Below are 18244 nucleotides of genomic sequence, written 5' to 3'. Positions count from 1 at the left end.
CTGGAAGGTGGGTGGAAGAGGCCCCTCAGGACCCAAAGGGATCAGGCCACCCTCAGCTCAGTTCCCAATGTAGAAATATAAATCACCAGTAACCAGGGAGATGCTGAAGGGCCCACTTCACTCCTGCCCTGTTCTAGAAAGGTCACTGGTACACAATGCTGGCTGGAGGTGAAGAACAGCAAGCAATTGATGGCTGGGGCAAGCAGTCTCCACTTTAGAGGTTAAATGTTGCAAGGGGGCTGTTTGGCACCTGGAGCACTTTCTAGGTGGAAATGCCAGTGTCAAGGCTCTCACAGGCCTTGCCAGCCCATGGAACAACTGGGCTCCCATGTCAACAGATGATAGCTGCCCAATATCTCTACAGAGTAATATACCCCAAGTTCCAACACAGACAATTAAGAAAGAGCTAAGGAACTTGCCCTGTGCTACAACTGCAGGTTTAGAGGTGTTTGGTTTAAGATAAATGGGAGTCATCCAAGCAGAGATGGCCATATGTGAAGCCTATGAGAGAGACTTGGGGTGGAGATTTAGATGTCAGGGGGCACCCACAGCGTACCAAGCCTCTCAATTCCTACAGCCCAGGCCAGCTCCTAACTCCCCTCCTCTTCCCCAAGGTTAGCAAATGTTAGGACTCTCCTCTACCCCAAACCGACAGACCCCCAAAGGGGACCTAGATGCATCCTGCCTTCTTTGCCTTTGAACTGAAGTGGGGGAGAGGTGGCCTCTGCAGCAAAGCAGGGGCCCAGGAGCTCTTCCTAGACAACAGAAGGGTCATTGGGCCTCCACCACAAGCTCTCCAAGGAGTGCAGGGTCTTTGGGGAGGAGGTACCAGTCCTGGACCCTCCCCACTCAGGAGCAGCCCTTCAGCTTGTGGCCAGCAGTCGGGACCTGAGAGCACTGAGGCAGCTTCCAGAAAATTTGGAGGAAGCTTTAGGGGAATTTGGCCCCCAAGTAGCTGATATCATCATGATCCAAAACCCAAATGTAAGAGCTACCCAAGAAGAATCTGAAAGCCAGCCAAACTCATCCCTTGCACTGCTCCCATTTAATGGGCCTTCTTCACTTCATGTAAACAGCTCCTCCCCAGGGGGCTCCTGGCCCAGAAACTCCAGCTGACCTCAGCCAAGTAATGTCTGAGTCGGCCACCCACCTGAAGGGTTGGCATTTTAAATAAGATATCTAGAGGAGGGCCATGTTTAACCAAGAGGCAGCCACTGATGTCACACTGTAGGGAGGATGACTGGGCCTCCCTATCCTGAACCCCACCACTTGGGAGAGGGCAGTGATGCTCACCTTGGTCGCATTGCGGTTTGCATAGTTGACACAGGCATTGTGGCTCTGGTTCAGCCACTGAAAGGCAATGATGAGAGAAGTCAGGGAAGGAGTGGTCACCTCCCTGGAAGCCAGGCCTGGACCCCAGGAGGTCACACATCCCCAGAAAGGCACAGCATGTGATCTCTAGCTCACATGGTGCCGCCCACGCTGCCGGTTAGCATGACTGATGGTCCTGGTTTGCCCAGGGCTGTGCTGGTGTTAGCACTGAGCCCTGCCTCTCGGGAAGTCTCTTGGTTCCTGAATGGGGTCCTGCACACCCCAGCAGTCCAGCTGATCCTGAGACAGTCACCTCTCGTGGAATGATGGCATTCACTGCCCCTGCAGACCCCACTGCCTTTGTCACACCATCTTTATTATATTACTTGCTGGACAAAAGTCGGCCTAGAATGACTGATAGCCCTGCACTTCTTTCAACAATCTCCCAGTCCAGTGTCCTGCACCTCCAGTTCCCAGACACAGAGGCCAGCAGGAGTTTTGTTCAGTGAAGACTGACATTTTCCCCTAGAACACAGACAGGTTTTCCTTCCTGCCCCTCTTTCTCTGCACACATAAACACAGAGATACCCTCAACTGTTTTCATGGCATCACAACCCAGACTGTCTCCAAGAGCAGGGACCAGGGTCTGTGATGCACTTCACCACCTCAGGTTAGGGGTGGATTAGCCTTCCTCAGTAGATGTGGGGGAGGCTGATGTCAAAATGAGAATATGGGCCTCAGGGTCACTGGCCTTGGGATAAGCAGCCAAGGGGCAGAGTGGGGGCCACCCCACTGACAAGCCAGCATGTTCCAGGCAGGGGCACGCAGCCCTCATCACCTCTGTCCAAAGGTTAGAGTGACACATGTGGATTGAGACATGCTGGGCTGCTGGAGACCTCAGCAGGGCCAAAGTCCTGGTTTTCCTTCAGTGACTTCTGGGCTAGGGGTGGTGTCGGGGTGGACTGACCCTACACGGGGTCTGGACGGGACAGGAGACACCAGGGCAGGGAGTTCTTAACCAGCACCTGTGTGGACCCTTCCTTCAGGAGCCCTGTTTGCTGGGAGACTGTTACCTGCCAGAAGACAGTGGATGCCAGTGTCTGGTTGGGCAAGAGAAGACCGACTACCTATGAGCGAGAGAGAAGAAATGCTGAAAAAGGCAAAAGAAACATCTATGCTTTTGCAAAGAAAAAATACACTACCACAAACGAGTGAGCTGGATCTATACAAACTGACGTGGTATGCCGTGTACACACAAACTGAGGTTCACTAAGGAAGAGGGTGTGCGATGGGAAAAAACCAACTTGCAGAATTGTATTACAGCATAATCTTATTTAAAGAAAAATCACCTTATATATATAACCATATACACAAACACATGCATACACACATCTCCAAGCATGAAAAAACCTGTAGCGTGGATGTCTCTGGAGGTTGGGTTGCAGGTTACTTTTGCACAATCTTAAATATTTCTGTATTCTTCTTAACAATAGACATGCATTATTTCCACTATTGGGGGGCAATAAAAACAAGCAAACAAAAGGAATACCTTCGTTTCCACTCAGGTTACCTAACTCCTTCTCACCCTAGCCTTCCTGTAGGATTTTTGCGAGGATTAAACAAAATCATTTCAAAGGCCTTAAGTGCTTTGTAAATACAAGTTGGGGGAATTTGTATCTGTTATCTGTGAATTTCCATGAAGCAAAAACCTATACCATGTTTAAGCAATTGAATGAAACACAGATTTCTAGTATTTGTTGAATGAGTGAAGGAATGAATGAAGAGATGAACAAATACACACATATACACATATGGCTACGTATGGAAGCACCGGCGTGGATCCATTATTCCCAAAGCCCAAATATCACCTAAGACCTAGACTTGCTGATCGTTTTTTTGGTTTAAGTCAAGATGAATGGTCTGATTTTGACACTGGCCAAGCCTTGGACTTCAGGGATCCATGTGCATCTCTCCAGTTTACCTTTTGAGTGTTTGTGTGCAAAGTAACATCTACCAAGTCCCGCTGCATATGGGAAAAATGTGCACAACCATCCACATATTGACTTATTTATTATTCCTGTAGATAAAATGGCTCTTTGGCAAGAATTTCTGTAAGGAACAAGTATAAACATTCAATAATATGCAGTAAATCAAATTCTAGACATCCCCAGCAGCATTAGTAAATCATGTTTTAAACATTAAAATGTTTTAAAACAGCAAACACACACACACACACACACACACACACACACACACACACACACACACATAATCTATATTTATTGGCTCACATCAGTTTGAATAAAATTATATAATATAAAGCTATTCCATAGCTCCAAAGAGGAATTATGAGATTTTTTCCCCCAGAATGAGATCCCAACTTGATTTTTTTTCTTTGCAGTGGCAGCTTAGGGAACTAGAGTGAGAATCAGGGGAACTTGGGTCTTACAGTCAGCTCCATCCCCGTGTGATCGCCGGCAGAAGATGATCCCCTTTGGGGCTCTAACTTTCTTACCTATGAAAGTGAAGGGGGTGACCTCAGTGTAAAATTCTACTTCTAAATTCTGGGTAGTTGGTGTCAAGTCAACAGAGACAGTCTTGTCTGTAATGGGATCCCATCTGCCAAGGAGTATCCCAGGAAACTGAGGACCTCCTCCTAGTTGGGGCCCCCAGTTAGAAGCCAAACCAGAGGGAGGAAGCCGAGCCTAGCAGGGGTGGGGACAGGACAGGGGTGGGTGAAGAGGACATGTGCTCATATGTGTACACGTATGCATGGCTGACTGCCTCCTACCACCAGAGAAAGTTAATAAGTCTGTTCACCGTTTGGAGCCCAGCACGTCATCCCCTGATCTGGAGTCTACTGAACACGGTGTCTTATGGACTACATGTCTTCTCCTCTGAATCCCCACTTACCCGCCTTGAACTGTGCTTGGACCACCAGGAACATCGTAAGATACAGCCCAATGGGACTCACTGCATTTACCTGACAACTGCTGTCCAGGACACGGCCGGTGACACCACAGGGTTCCCTTTATAATCCTCTTGGGGGAAGTATTTTCCAGTCTCAGGGTCAGAAGCTGTGCCTCTGAGTAACTGGTGTGCATGCGCCTTGCAGACACTGGGCCATTTAACTGAGTCTCTTTGCACCGTCCAGAAACTCAGGCCAGCTCTCCATAGCCACATCTGCCAAGTGTACAGACCCACACTGCCTGGATTCTGTGCCCAAACCTCACTTCTGGCTTCATTTTATCTTCCCTTCCCTTTGTCTCATTTTCATCTTCACTTCTTTTATCTTTAGTGACAAGCATTTTTAAAAGTGACATCAAGTCTTTTCCAGAACAAACCAGAACTCTAAACTAAACTAGTATTGGGGCTATGTACCACACACATACACACTGCCCATGGCTCTGTGACCAGCGAGCTTTTTACTTTGTTAAACAATCCCCACTTCCCATCCCAACCTCCTGCCCTAACATGGGTCTGGGGTCCATGCTGGCACCTCTGACTGCTGTAAGTCTCCTCACTCTTTCTTAAAGAGATGGATGGACTGATTGATTTTGCCAAGCATTTCACTTACCATAATCCTCATACTAACCCTGGGGATCAAAGCAGAGATGACTTTTGATATTTTGCAAACGAGACAACTGAGGCTTAGAGAAATTCAGTAATCTGTCCATAGTTTCATAGCAAGCTAGAGAATCAGGTCTCCTGGTTCCTGGCTTGAGGGCCCTGACTCTGATTTTAGGGTGCTCCTTCTCCAGCTCATCCCCCTGAGCACAGAAAGAGGGGGGATCCAGTCAGCACTCCACATCCATTTATGGGGAGCTGCTTCTACGTACCAAGTTCCTTGCTGCTCCTAACGGAGAAAGTCAGAGGAAAGGAATGAGCACATGCGTGCACGCGCACACTCACACCACACACACATACACACACACACACACTCCTTAACCACAATAAAAACAAAAACCAGACAAGAAAATGGAGGATAACATCCTTTATAACACCTAGGCTTGAAAATGACAAGATGGCTTAATGAGGTATTTGGATATGTGTAAAGCTGATAAATTTTAACATCCAAAGAGGAGTTCAGGAAGGGAGGGGTGAGTGTGTCCCGGCTATCTAACAAAGGCGGAGGTAGGAGTGAGCCGAGGGGGTGCAGACACCGGAGCAGGGACAGCCGAGACAGCGGAGAGACTCGTCTGACTGCAGAGGAGGTCTGGGAGCCCAGAAGGGAGTGTGGAGAGGGTGAGCTTAGAGAACAGGAGCACAGAGCTGCACCGGCCAAACAGAGCCTTAGGGGGCCATGTGAGGCTAAGGCAGGGGAGCAGGGATCCTGCCCTCCAGGTCCTCACAGTCAGGCAGGGACCAAAAGCACGAGGATGCCAGCCCCATTCCCTATTAGGCAAAACGCAGCACCATCTGCACAATCCCAGGAGCAAGAGCAGATATTTTATAACTTCCTTTTTTCTTTTTAAGTCTAAATTAAAAATAAATGTTCCCTTCAGCTCTCAGATGTATATCTCTGGTGCAACCTGCCCACATTCCCTCCCGCTGCCCTTTCCAGAACATGGCAGGGGAAAGGAAGAAAGAGATGGATAGAGAGGGAGCCAGTCCACCCAGCTTCAATGCCAGTGGATTGCACCTCTTCCAAGAGGGAAACGATTCAGGCGTGGCCACGCAGACGGGTGGAGAGCGCCCAGAATGTGGCTGGTACCAAGGAAAGTGGAAGGAGAGGGAAACAGGAGCCAACAGCTAGGATTTCTAGCCCAGCCTCCACCCTATCGCGCTGCAGGACCTTGGCCAAATCACACATCCTATCTCTGCTCCCATTTATAGTTCATAACATGGCTGAAGTCCCCTCTGCCGCTCCAGCCCCCTGGCAGCTGTGCTCTCTGCACATCCGTCTGTACCTTTACTGTTCCCCTTCCTCTTGGGTGTCTTACCACGGACCTAGTGATTAACGCTCAGGCTCTGGTCGTCAAATGCTGGTGCCAGCATTTACCAGCTATGTGACCACAGGCAAGTCCCTGGAGCTCTTTGTGCCTCTGTTTCTTCAGCTGTTAAGTGGAGGACAATCCCAGTACCTCTCAGGATGGTTATGAGAAGAAGTAAGGTATGGAGGAAATTCAGCTCAGCGTGCAGCCTGCAGCAAGCGCTCCCTGGATGCTGGTTGCCAGTTCCATTCCTCTCCTCCCATGTAGTTCTTTCCTGGACTTTGCTGGTTTCTTCCTCTGAGCTCCATAGTCAGCATTACACCACTGAACATCATCTCATCTCCATCCGTCTTGGAATACAAGTCTTATCCCTCAGAGAACAGAGCTGCGGAAGGCAAAGTTGGAGCTTTTCCTTCTTCCTCTGATGCCCCCCATGGCATTCAGCACAAAGCTGGGCTCACACCCCAGGCTGGAAGAACACTGCTCATCATTACATAATTATTGACCAGGGAAAGATCTCTGCTGGACTGGGACAATGCACTCCTGACTCCTTTTATTAAGTCCTAATTGCAGGGCGGTTGGGGTAGGAGACTGAGTCTTTGGTCCAGATTATTTTCCACTCCCTCTATCCATACCCTCGCCACGGCCTCATCACAGAAGGAATTTATTTCCTCACTTTTTGGCTCCACTTGGTCATCTAACTTGCTCTGGCTGATGGCACATGGGAGGATGGACGTGGCAGTGTGTCAGTTGAGCCCTGGCTCAGAGGCCTCATGCCTTCCTGCTTGTCCTCCTGAGCATCTAAGGTTGCCACAAGAAGGCATCCCTGAAAAATCCCTGGTCCAAGGAGGAGGAGAGACAGGAGGGCACAGTCTATCCCAGGTCAGGTCACCTTCAGTTGACCATAGTGAGATCCAGAACTGCCTCAGTCAAGCTCTGTCTAGACCGGGCAAACCCCAGTCAACCGCAGATCCCTAAGAATGAATGCTTACAGGCACGGTGGCTCACACCTGTAATCCCAGCACTTTGGGAGGCCAAGGCAGGCGGATCACCTGAGGTCAGGAGTTCAAGACCAGCCTGGCCAATGTGGCAAAACCCCATCTCTAGTAAAAATGCAAAAACTAGCTGAGGGTGGTGGCAGGTGACTGTAATCCCAGCTACTTGGGAGGCTGAGGCAGAAGAACTGCTTAAACCCAGGAGGCGGAGGTTGCAGTGAGCTGAGATCGCACCACTGCACTCCAGCCTGGGCGACAGAGCCCAAAGAGCGACATTATCTCAAAAAAAAAAAAAAAAAAAAAAAAAAAAAAAAAAAAAAAAAAAAAAAAAAAAAAAAAAAAAAAAAAAAAAGAATGCTCGCAGATGCCACTGAAGTGTTGTGGATGTTTTCTACATGACACTATGGTAGCAATAGCTAGCTAATACATGGCTTACTACATATGCAGAGTGACTATGCTGTTCTTTCTAGTCCAAAATTCTGTACCACTATGAATATATGCCTTGAATTAAGTCTTCATCAGGGATGTTGGTTCCTAAGCAGCCTTGCTTATCAAACCCACCCAACCCAGGGGCCATCAGCCCAACTCTAGGGATGCCCTGACAGGCCCAGGAAGAGGGGCAGTTTGTGCTTGAGCCTAGTCTCAAGACAGAGTAAGGAATGGGGCCAATGGCACCCATATGGTAACTTGCTACAAGAAAAATCACATCTTCACTTTGGGCCTCCTCCTTCAGAGTATTCTAACTGCTGCAGAGAGATGAGGTCTCAATCTGGGAGAGAGGCACCCCCAAATATCTCAATCTGCTTGGCCAGAAGTGGGACATGAACAGCTGAAGATAAAGGCAAGGAGGGTAAGGCCACTGCCACAGTTCTGTGTACCATGATATCAGGGCTCAGAACTGAGCAAGCCCCCGCCCCTTGGCCACCTCCCATACAAAACTGACTCAAACTACAGGAGAAAGGTTTTTTTAAAAGCGTGGGAAATCTGGAGAGGAAATGAGGTATGCGTCAAAACAATTGGGCGGTAAAACTGAAGCCAGGGGAAGACTACGGGGTATAGAACTGTCCTGTTCGCCAAGATAATGGTAGAAATAATCGTCCCTCTCACCCTTCACCCCGTTTCTACTTGGCTAATCCCTCCTTCCTCATCTTTCAGGTTTTAGTTTAAGCATCACTTCCTCCAGGATGTCTCCTCTGACCCTCACAGTGAGGTAAGGTCTGTCACGCGCTCCCCGGCACCCTGCATGCCTTCTCTGTACCATTCATCTCAGCAGCAAAAAAGTGTGCCTACCTCGAGAGCTTCCAGTAGCTCAGAGGAGGCCCCCTGACGCTGCCTCCCCACATACCCGGAAGCCTCCCAAGTAGAGCAAGTGTCTTCACATCTCATCCCTTTCCACCACAGATTCGCTCAACTCCATAAATGTCCCTCTTTGTTACTGACAGATCCACCATGGGCCCCAGTACCCCAATACCCAACAGATGTCCTGTTGTTTCCTTCTACTTTGTCTCCATCTTCTGATTTATGTGGCTAATGATCTGAAAGTTACACTTCAGTGTATAAGGGGTGTTGCTACTTAAAGTACGCCAGCCAGTTAAAGAAAATCTCTCTGTCAAATGAATGTTTACCCCGGACCGGTCAATTCTAGCTTCACTGGAGCGACACCTCCTGTGTGGTGAGCTAGGTCAACATGGCTGGGGTCTGGTAATGCTGGAGGAAAGCCAGGGAGAACACTGGGATTGGGATTTAAATGTGCAAAAAAGCAGAGGAGGGATGAGGAGGCTTGGGAGATGTCAGGAGGGCCCTGGGACACACCCCTGGAGATGAAGTGGCCAACACCAGCATCTTCTGATACTTGGAGTGTCTAAGTCCATGTGATCATCTGTGCATTAAAATGAAGGAGTGCAAAGTACAGAGTCCAAGCTCTTAATATCTCAAAACAGAAAACAGATTTAGACTTAACCTAAGGCCACCAGATCCAATGACTAGGTGTTTGTGGTCTGCCCTCCTTAGCACCCTGGGCTGGAAATGAGGCTTTTGGTCCCTGAGTTTTGAGAGTCCGATATGACAGGGAGGGGAGGGGAGGGGAGGGGAAAGGAGAGGAGGGGAGGGGAGGGGAAAGGAGAGGAGGGGAGGGGAGCAGCACTTTGGGGAGCTCAGGGCTGAGGGAGGCACGAATGCTCTCTGGGAGAGCCCCAGGCCCATGAGGGAAACCCAGGCCCTGGCATCTGAGGCATTCCACAGCCAACAAGGGAAGAGGGCACAGGAGCAGAGGGGCAATGGAGAGGGCAGGCAGGACGAGGGACGGACCACCAGGGCCAAGCCTGGCTCTGCCTCTCCCCGGCCACGTGCACGGAAGCGGCAGTGCTGTGCTCAGGGGAAACCTGGGAAGGGAGAGGCCGTGGATAAGAAGCGACCACGCTGGCGGGTTTTTTCTGGAAAGATACCTGAAGAAAGGGAGCGATGAACCGCAGAGCCTCAGGGACAGCCTCAGTGCACCGGCACAGCCGCGGTGCTTATGTATAAATTGGGATCTCTTTGCCACACACCGAAGGGGGAAAAAGTTCCCATCTTCAAATGTTAAGCTTAAAATAAGACACTACATGGTTGCCAGTGGATCTGTGAAATCTGCTGACTAAACTGGCACCAGCCTCTGGGAGAAAACCAGCTCGTTTCTCCTGAGCTCTGGGGGGCGAGCAGGGTAGGGCGAGGTGACTCCCGGGCAAAGTGGGAACAGCGTCGGGGTCAAGCCGGGGATGTGCACCTGGGCAGAAGGCAGCTTCACTGTGGTTTCCAGAAGCTTCTCAGTTGAGGCACCTGCCAGCCTTACTCGCCCCTTCCCTTCATCACTCAGGGACCCAGTTCCTAGCACATTCGCTGGCACCCTCGTTTCTATTTTGGTAAGCATTTTTAGTGGCTTCTGCATGCGTATATTTTCTTACCCACTCCATCAGACCAGGGGCTTTCCTAAGGTGTGGACTGGAACTTTCACTCCCCTTCAGACCAGGCATTTGCTTAAATGTTCAGTGCTACCAGGCGACAGCAGGGCCTTGGAGGAGCTGATGGGGCTGCAGAAAGCGCTGGAGCAGCCAGCATGCTCCTTCCACACAAGACGAGGCAGTGGCCCAGGGGTGGGGAGGAATGGGGACGGACCACGTTGCTTGTCCATGTGAAAATGCCAAGGTGGAAGGCCACAGGTTCTTCAAATCCAATGGTTCGTCTGGAGACCCAGCCTCTGGCTTGACTGTTCTGAACCCCAGGATACAGATATTTGGGGCTAGGAAGTGGGGATAGGTGAGCATTGTCATTTCGGTTCTGGCTGCCTGGTAGAGCTGCTGGGAGGTATCCCAGGCCATGCTCCCCATTTTGCCTCCATCACGTATTCATACAGGATCTTGGAGGTCAGGGCATCCTCTTCTCACACCACATGCGTTTATTCATAGAGGGATGTTTGCTCCAGCCTGGGAGAGGATCGGTCCTAATAGGACATTCACAGCATCTGCTTCAGCAATGAACCCCTGAATGGCATGCGAGTGGATCAGCATCCAAGTCCCCCACCTGCCTACAGGGCCATAGTGACCCTGCAATGATGGGCTGGTCTTGGGTAGGGTAAGGCGAGAGTGGAAATGTATGGGGTGAGCCTCAGTAACCCGTTGTGAATCAAAGACAGTGCTGGCATCTACTGGGTTAGCCAGTTCTTCCCACTTGATGGCAGCTGGTAATTGTGTAACACTCCATTTGGCTTCTCAGGGAAAAATGAGCCCCACATTCAACTTTTGCCATTTCAAATATCCACTTACCCAGTTTAACAAAGAGATGATACCACTAAATTGTATATCTTTTAAAGTGTTGATGGAATATTTATAGAAGTTATTATGGCATTTTTGTTTGCCTACCTATCACCATTCTTCCCTTCCTTCTTACTAATAGAATCCTTATATAATTGGGGATCAACTATATACCCAGCTGAATTCTAAATGAAATGTAAGCAGAACTGTTGCATGGAAATTCCAAAAAGCCTCCTTAAAGAGAGGCTGTATCTTAAAGATAAATGTATTTCAGTTGGGAGATACAGCCTACTATTCTTCTTTTCTTTCTCCTTTCTGCAATGTGAATGTGATGGCTGGAACTCCAGCAGCCATCTCGGGCTATGGGGTGACTTTTTACAATAGAAGCCAGTACTGAAAATGGTGGTGTAGAAAAATGGAAGACTGGGTTCCTGATGATACTGTGGGGGTCCTGCCTATCTCCAAACCTCTTTGACATGAGAGAGAAATAAACTATTTTGTTTAAGCCACTGTTATTTTGGACTTTGTTACATGCAGATGACCCTGATCCTAAGTGGCATATTCAGATACCATGCTACAAAGAAAACCACAATAAATCCCAACTGGCAAAACTGTAGAGGTCACTCTCTCTGAAAATAAGACAAGCTAGAACATAACAAAAGAACACATTTTTTAAAACCCAACCACTTAGAATTTAAAATGTGTTCTTCTAATTGACTAAAGAGGATTTGAAATTATAATTTCAAGCTTATTTAGAAAATAACAACATAAGATCACTATATATGAAAACATATCAGATATAGCCATGTTTTAGATATATTCAGAGGCAAATTCACAGCACTAAACACTTTCATTAGAAGGAAAATAAATAAACTAAGCATTCAAGGCAAAAAGTAAGAAAACCAACCACAAACAAAGAAAAGAGGGAAAAAAGGATATTATAAAAACAAAAGCATAAATGAACACTTAGAATATAGAATTGATAAATACATCCAAGAGCTGATTCCAAGACATAGCTTTCACAAATCTAGTTATTTTATCTTTATTTACTTTATGTATTTATTTTGAGACAGGGTCTCACTCCGCCGCCCCTGGCTGAAGTGCAGTGGCACAATCAAAACTCACTGGAGCCTCAAACTCCTCAGCTCAAGTAATCCTCCCATCTCAGCCTCCCGAGTAACTGGGACCACAGGTGCACACCACCATGCCTGGCTAATGTTTTTAACTTTTTTGTAGAGATGAGATCTCCCTATGTTGCCCAGACGGGTCTCAGACTCCTGGGCTCAAGCAATCCTCCCACCTTGGCCTCCCAAAGTACTGGGATTACACGTGTGAGCCACCACTCCTGGCCTCAGTTATTTTAATAGAGCAGATGGAGGTGAGGAGCGGAAAAAGACTCAAAATCAATCAAAAGATAGATCATTATATTTAAAGACATCAATATATAAAACTTTTCTATAACAAAGACACCAGAGAATAAGGGATAAACAGCTGGAGAAGAGACTTGCCATATATATAACCCAAAGGATTAATGTCCAAAATATATAAAGAGCTCTTACAAATCAACTAGAAAAATATGGCCCATGGAAGAATGGACAAAGAGTGTGAACAGGTAATTCAGAGAAGAGGGAATACAAATCGCCAATAAATAAATTTAAAAAGCACCAACATCTTTTCGGTGTTTATGGAAATAAAATTAAAAGCATAATGAGAACCTACCCCTTCCCCATCAGCCTGGCAAAACGTTAAAAGATGAATGAATACTAGTGTTACGAAAGCATGGGGAAATATAGTCTTTTTGAAGGGAAATTCGGCCGTATCTGTTAAAGATGTAAATGTGCGTAGCTTTTTAAGCAGCAAATTCACTTTCTGGAAGTGCCCTTTAGAAACCCTTATCCTTGTGCAAATATGGCTGTACAAAGATTTTTCACAGCACAATCATTTCTAACAGCAAATAGTCGGAAATAACCTCAACCCATCACACTGGAGGAGACAGTGCCATTCAGCAGAGAAAACAAACAACTAAATAAATGAAGCCAATCGTTATGGGGGCAAACTGCTAAGTGTCATAAGCTAACCATAGATATATATGTATATTGTTATATTTTTAATGGAAAAATCCACAAAACAAAAAAAATTTTAAATGACTTAAATGTATGCAGATATCTAGAAAAAGCCTAGAGGCACACACCAAACTTCTTACAGGGGTTACTCTGGGCGGAAGTTTGGGGTTGAGGAGCATCACAAGGACCTCTACTTTTGTTTGCATTGTTTAAATTCCGAGCTGAGAGAACATTCATGTATTACTTGTATAACTTTAAAAATATTCTTTATAAAACATTCTTGGTGGTATTTTTGAATCCCAAAGAACATATTCATGTATTACTTGTATAATTTTATAAAATATACAGAGAAGATTTTTTTTTAAATCCTGGGAGATATTTCTGAATTCCAAAGATAAAGAGAAAAAATACCAAACGATTCCAGGGGAAGGGGGAAGTTTACCTAGAAAGGAAAAGAAAATCAGGCCAACTATTGTTCATGTATGAAAGGGAAAAAAAGACCTCCAGATATGCAAAGATTCAGAAAGGCATATTGGCCCTGTATTCTGAATATTGTTCAAAAAGGTATTCTAGCCAAACAACACAAACACACACACACACACACACACACACACACACACACACACACACACAGCCTAAATAATTGTGAAGTATAATACAGGTGTTAAGAAAGGCTTTATAAATCTGATGACATTCCAGATGATTTCCAAAAACTTGGCAGGTGTGTGGAGGGAGATAAAATGATCAAGTAGAGAGTAGAGCGAAATTACATGCTACAAGTCTCTTCCTACGTGGGTAGCGTTAGGGAAGTCATACTTATTATTTGACTCTTGATTATAAAGTATATATAATGTAACCTCTCTGTACTATAAAATATTACAGATGAATGGTAAGTAGAGAAAATTACGATGTTCCCCTTCTAAACTAAAGAAACTAAAGGACCTTTTCTCTACTATAAATCAGGAGAAGAAGTGGAAACAAAAACAAAGCTTAATAAAAAGCTAACAGAAACAACAAAACCCATTTGACAGCTGGGCTATGCAGTCATAATGATCAGTGGCAGAATAAATACCAAAGAGTTCCATTTCTCATTAAAATTAAAGGCAGCGTTTCTCAAACTGGGTTAAATGTAAGTAGCCTTTTTATGCAGCAAAAGTAGAATTCAGCTATATTTTGTCCAAAAGAGGTGTGTAACACAAAATGGCACAGAAATTAAATGACTCTGACATAAAGGTATAGGCAATGATACATAATGCAAGTCAATTAAGCAAAATGGGAATAAAAAATATTAAGAGAAGTAAAATTCAAGGCAAGAATAATCAACGAAACAGGGATATTTTGTGTGTGTGTGTGTTTGAGAGACACAGATGATATCAAGAAGACAAAACTGTCTGAACACACCAAACACCATTGCATCGAAATCTATAAAACAACTGCAAGAAATGCAAAGAAATGAAACACACACTCGCACATACACACAATTATGGTGGGAAATTTATAAACCTTTCTCAGAATATTTCAGAACAATGTAGTAGTTTCAGGGCAACAACATAAAAATAGAGGTGTGAATAATACCTCTCTTGATATATTTATATATTTTAAATATATGTATAAAATGAAATATTTCAAGGATACAGAAAAGTCTAGAGGATAACGAGCATCCATATATGTCCAATCTTATTTTGTCAATTTTTTTGTGAAGATGTTTTTAAGAGATGAAACACTATAAATGCAAACGAAGCACCCCCTGTTCTCCTGCTAAATTTCATTGCTTTCTCTCCCCAGAGGTAAACAGTATCACGAAGCCGGTGCTAATTGTTCCCATGAATGTTTTTAAGGATGCATTAAAAATGTACTCATACACTATATATAATATTGCTTTGCATATCTTTTAACATTATATAAATGACAGAGAGCATTACTACTCTGCTACTATTTTTTCATTCAACATTGTTTTTGAAATTTATCCATATTCATAAATGTCGCCCTTGCTCATTGTTTTCTTTCCTGTGTTAAGTATTCCACTGCGTGACTAAGCCATGACTGATTCATTTTCTTGTTGATGGAATTTCAGCAGTTTCGAATTTTTTGCTATCATAAACATTGCTGCAAATATTTTCTTTTCGTATTTAAATGTCCTTTTGTGTATAAGGTGATGTAGAGATCTGACTTTCTTTCTTTTCCACATAGGTAGCCAGCTGTCTCAGCACCATATAATACTATCAGATGGTTTGTTCTTTTTCTCCACTGATTTGTAATGCCACCTTAGTCAAATCTTAAGTTTCCATATGGGCATGTCTCCAGGTTCTCCGTTCTGTTCCATTGACATATTTGCTTATCACTGTATCAAAACCAAGTTGTCTTATAATATTTGGTAGGGTGAGTCCTCTCCCCCCACCTCATTCTTGAAAATTGTCTTTGCTCTTCTTATCCCTTAGCTTGTATTCATGTAACTTTTCATAGGAACCTGTCAAGTTCCATAACAAATCCTGCTGAGATTATGACTGAAATTACGTTGAATATAGATTTTAATTTGAAGAAAACAAAATGATACAGCTCTCCACTTATTTAGATCTCCAATGTCCTTCAATAAAGTTGTATAGGTTTCTCTATAAAGGTCTTGAATATTGCTTCTCGAATTTATTTTTATATCCCTTATTGTCTAAAATACTATTGTAAATGACATCTTTTACAAAAATCATATTCTAGATGTTTGTTTTAGGTTTACAGGCATACAAATTTTTTTGTATACTTGTCTTACATCCAGAAATCTTTTAAAATAGTTCCAATAGTTTGTCTATTCTCATAAATGTTTTTCTTTCTTTCTTTCCAACTCTAATACCACTGTTTATTTTTTCATGTCTTACTGCACTTGCTAGTCTTCCAGGAAAATGTTAGAAGCAACATCATCAGGCATTCTTACCCTGTCCAACACATCAAGAATTTACCTTTGTTTCATCTTTAAGACAGGTGCCTGCTATGGTTGGTTCAAATAAATTTTATAGACACTATCAAGTTAAGAAAGTTCCTTCTAGACCTAATCTGTTCTGTTTTTATCATAATAATTATTACTGTAAATTGAGTTATGTTTTATTTTATCAAATATTTTTTCTGTATCTACTGGGAAAATCATGTTTCTTCTTCAGTTTCTTAGTGTGACGAACTAATATTAATATATTCTCTAATGTTATATTTGGTAAAAAGCATTTCGTTATGATGTACTTTGATGCATTGTTGGATTCAGTTTGCTATTATTTTATTTCATAATTTTTACATGCAATTTCATAAGTGATATTGGCTTATACTTTTTCCGTCTTATATTTACTTCGGTATTGGTCTCAAAGTGCCTCATTAAATAAACTGGGAAGATTTCCTTTTTTTTCCTCTCTCTTTTTCGTTTTTTTCAATGGAGACGAGGTCTTGCTATGTTGCCCAGGCTGGTCTCAAACTCCTGGGCTCAAGTGATTCCCCTGCCTTGGCCTCTCAAAGTGCTGGGATAAGAGGCGTGAGCCGCTATGCCTGGCACTTTTTTCTCTTTTGAAAGCTTTGTAAAATTGAGTTCAGCTATTCCTTTGGGTACAGTCACCTGGAAGATCAGAGCCCAGTGATAATTTTTGGTTTGTTTGTTCTGTGGTACAAATATTTTAAACTGCAAATTAAATTTCCTTTTATTTATAGGTATATTCAGATTTTAAGGCCAGGTGTGACAGCTCATGCCTGTAATCCCAATGCTTTGGGAGGCTGAGGCAGGAGGGATCACTTGAGTCTAGGAATTTGAGGCTGCAGTGGGCCATGATCGCATCACTGCACTCCAGCCTGGGAGACGGAGTGATATCTTGTCTCCACAAAAAGGAAAAAAAAAAAAAAAAAAAAAACAAAAAAAAAAAGACTATATTTCGTCTTTCTAGGCAGTTTTGGTAAGCTGTATTTTCCCAGAAATGTATTCATTTCTTCTAAGTCTTTAAATGTATTGCCTTGAGTTGTTCAATGCATTCAGATCTTTTATTCTGCTACTGCATCTATAATTACTGTACTTATAGCTAATGCTGTTTATTTGTATCTTCTTTCTTTCGTCTTGATCAATCTTTCTAGAAATGTCTATGTAATTAGTCCTTCCATAGAACCTAGGAATTTACCCTCAAGATATATTCCACCAATATCACAAGATTATCATTCTGGCATTATTCATGATGGCAAAGTATTACAAATAATCTAATGTAAGAAATTATCTAAATAAATCATGGTACTTCCACTTAGTAGAATACTATACAGCTGTAAAAACGTAATAATGAAGAAGATCTCTATAAATCGATATACAGTGATTTTCAAGATATATCAAGTGGAAGAGCTGGGGCAGTGGCTCATGCCTGTAATCCCAACACTTTGGGAGGCTGAGGTGAGCGGATCACTTGAGGTCAGGAGTTCAAGACTAGCCTGGCCAACATGGCGAAACCCCATCTCTACTAAAAATACAAAAATTAGCCAGGCGTGGAGGCACACACCTGTAATCCCAGCTATTCAGTTAGGCTGAGGCAGGAGAATCGCTTCAACCTGGCGTCAGAGGCTGCAGTGAGCAGAGATCATGCCACTGTGCTCCAGCCTGGGCGACAGACAGAGTGAGACTCTGTCTAAAACAAACAAGCAAACAAACAAACAAACCCACAAAAACCAGATGTATCGAGCGAAAAAAACCATTGTGCAAAAGGGTGTACAGATACTTCTCAACTTATGATGTGGTTACGCCTGATAAACCCATCATAAACTGAACATACCGTAAGTTGAAAATGGGCATTTTGTTGACGTGATGGGATGTGGAACACAGAATGCAAAATTCAAAAAAACACTGGCAACAGAGTACACTGTAGTATGGGTTGTTTACTCCTGTGATCACATGGCTGACTGGGAACTGCACTGCCCAGCATGGTTAAAGTATCAATCACATATCTCTAGCCTAGGAAAGGATCAAAATTCAAAATTGCAAGTATTGTTTTCAGTGTCACATATCATAAAGTCAAATAATTGTAAGTTGAACCATCATAAGTTAGACACATCTGTATATAGTATACTACATTTTATATAAGAAAAAAGGGGGAAAGCAGATATTTGTATCTGTTTATTCTCACACAAAAAAAATAAGAAGGAGAAGTTGTTTACCT

General features: G+C 44.1%; 1 protein-coding gene across 4 annotated transcripts in view; it reads right to left on the bottom strand.

Annotated features, from left to right (window-relative positions):
* SFXN5 (sideroflexin 5) overlaps nucleotides 1–18244 on the bottom strand; it is a 133993-nt gene that overhangs the window by 59068 nt on the left and 56681 nt on the right. For all 4 annotated transcript variants that reach the window (XR_001886485.1, XM_017876725.1, XM_017876714.1 and 1 more), the window contains exons 7-8: nucleotides 2385–2438; nucleotides 1294–1350 (exon numbers count right to left, since the gene is read on the bottom strand). Coding sequence is in view for 3 of the 4 variants with exons in the window: in XM_017876725.1 (XP_017732214.1) it covers nucleotides 1294–1350; nucleotides 2385–2438 (111 nt within the window). In the remaining variant the exon portion in view is untranslated. The remainder of the gene's footprint in view (nucleotides 1–1293; nucleotides 1351–2384; nucleotides 2439–18244) is intronic.

Source organism: Rhinopithecus bieti, unplaced genomic scaffold (assembly GCF_001698545.2).
Source record: "Rhinopithecus bieti isolate Rb0 unplaced genomic scaffold, ASM169854v2 scaffold_1058, whole genome shotgun sequence".
NCBI lineage: Eukaryota > Metazoa > Chordata > Mammalia > Primates > Cercopithecidae > Rhinopithecus > Rhinopithecus bieti.
The sequence above is the reverse complement of the archived record's forward strand: the minus strand, read 5'-3'. Positions and strand labels throughout refer to the sequence as shown.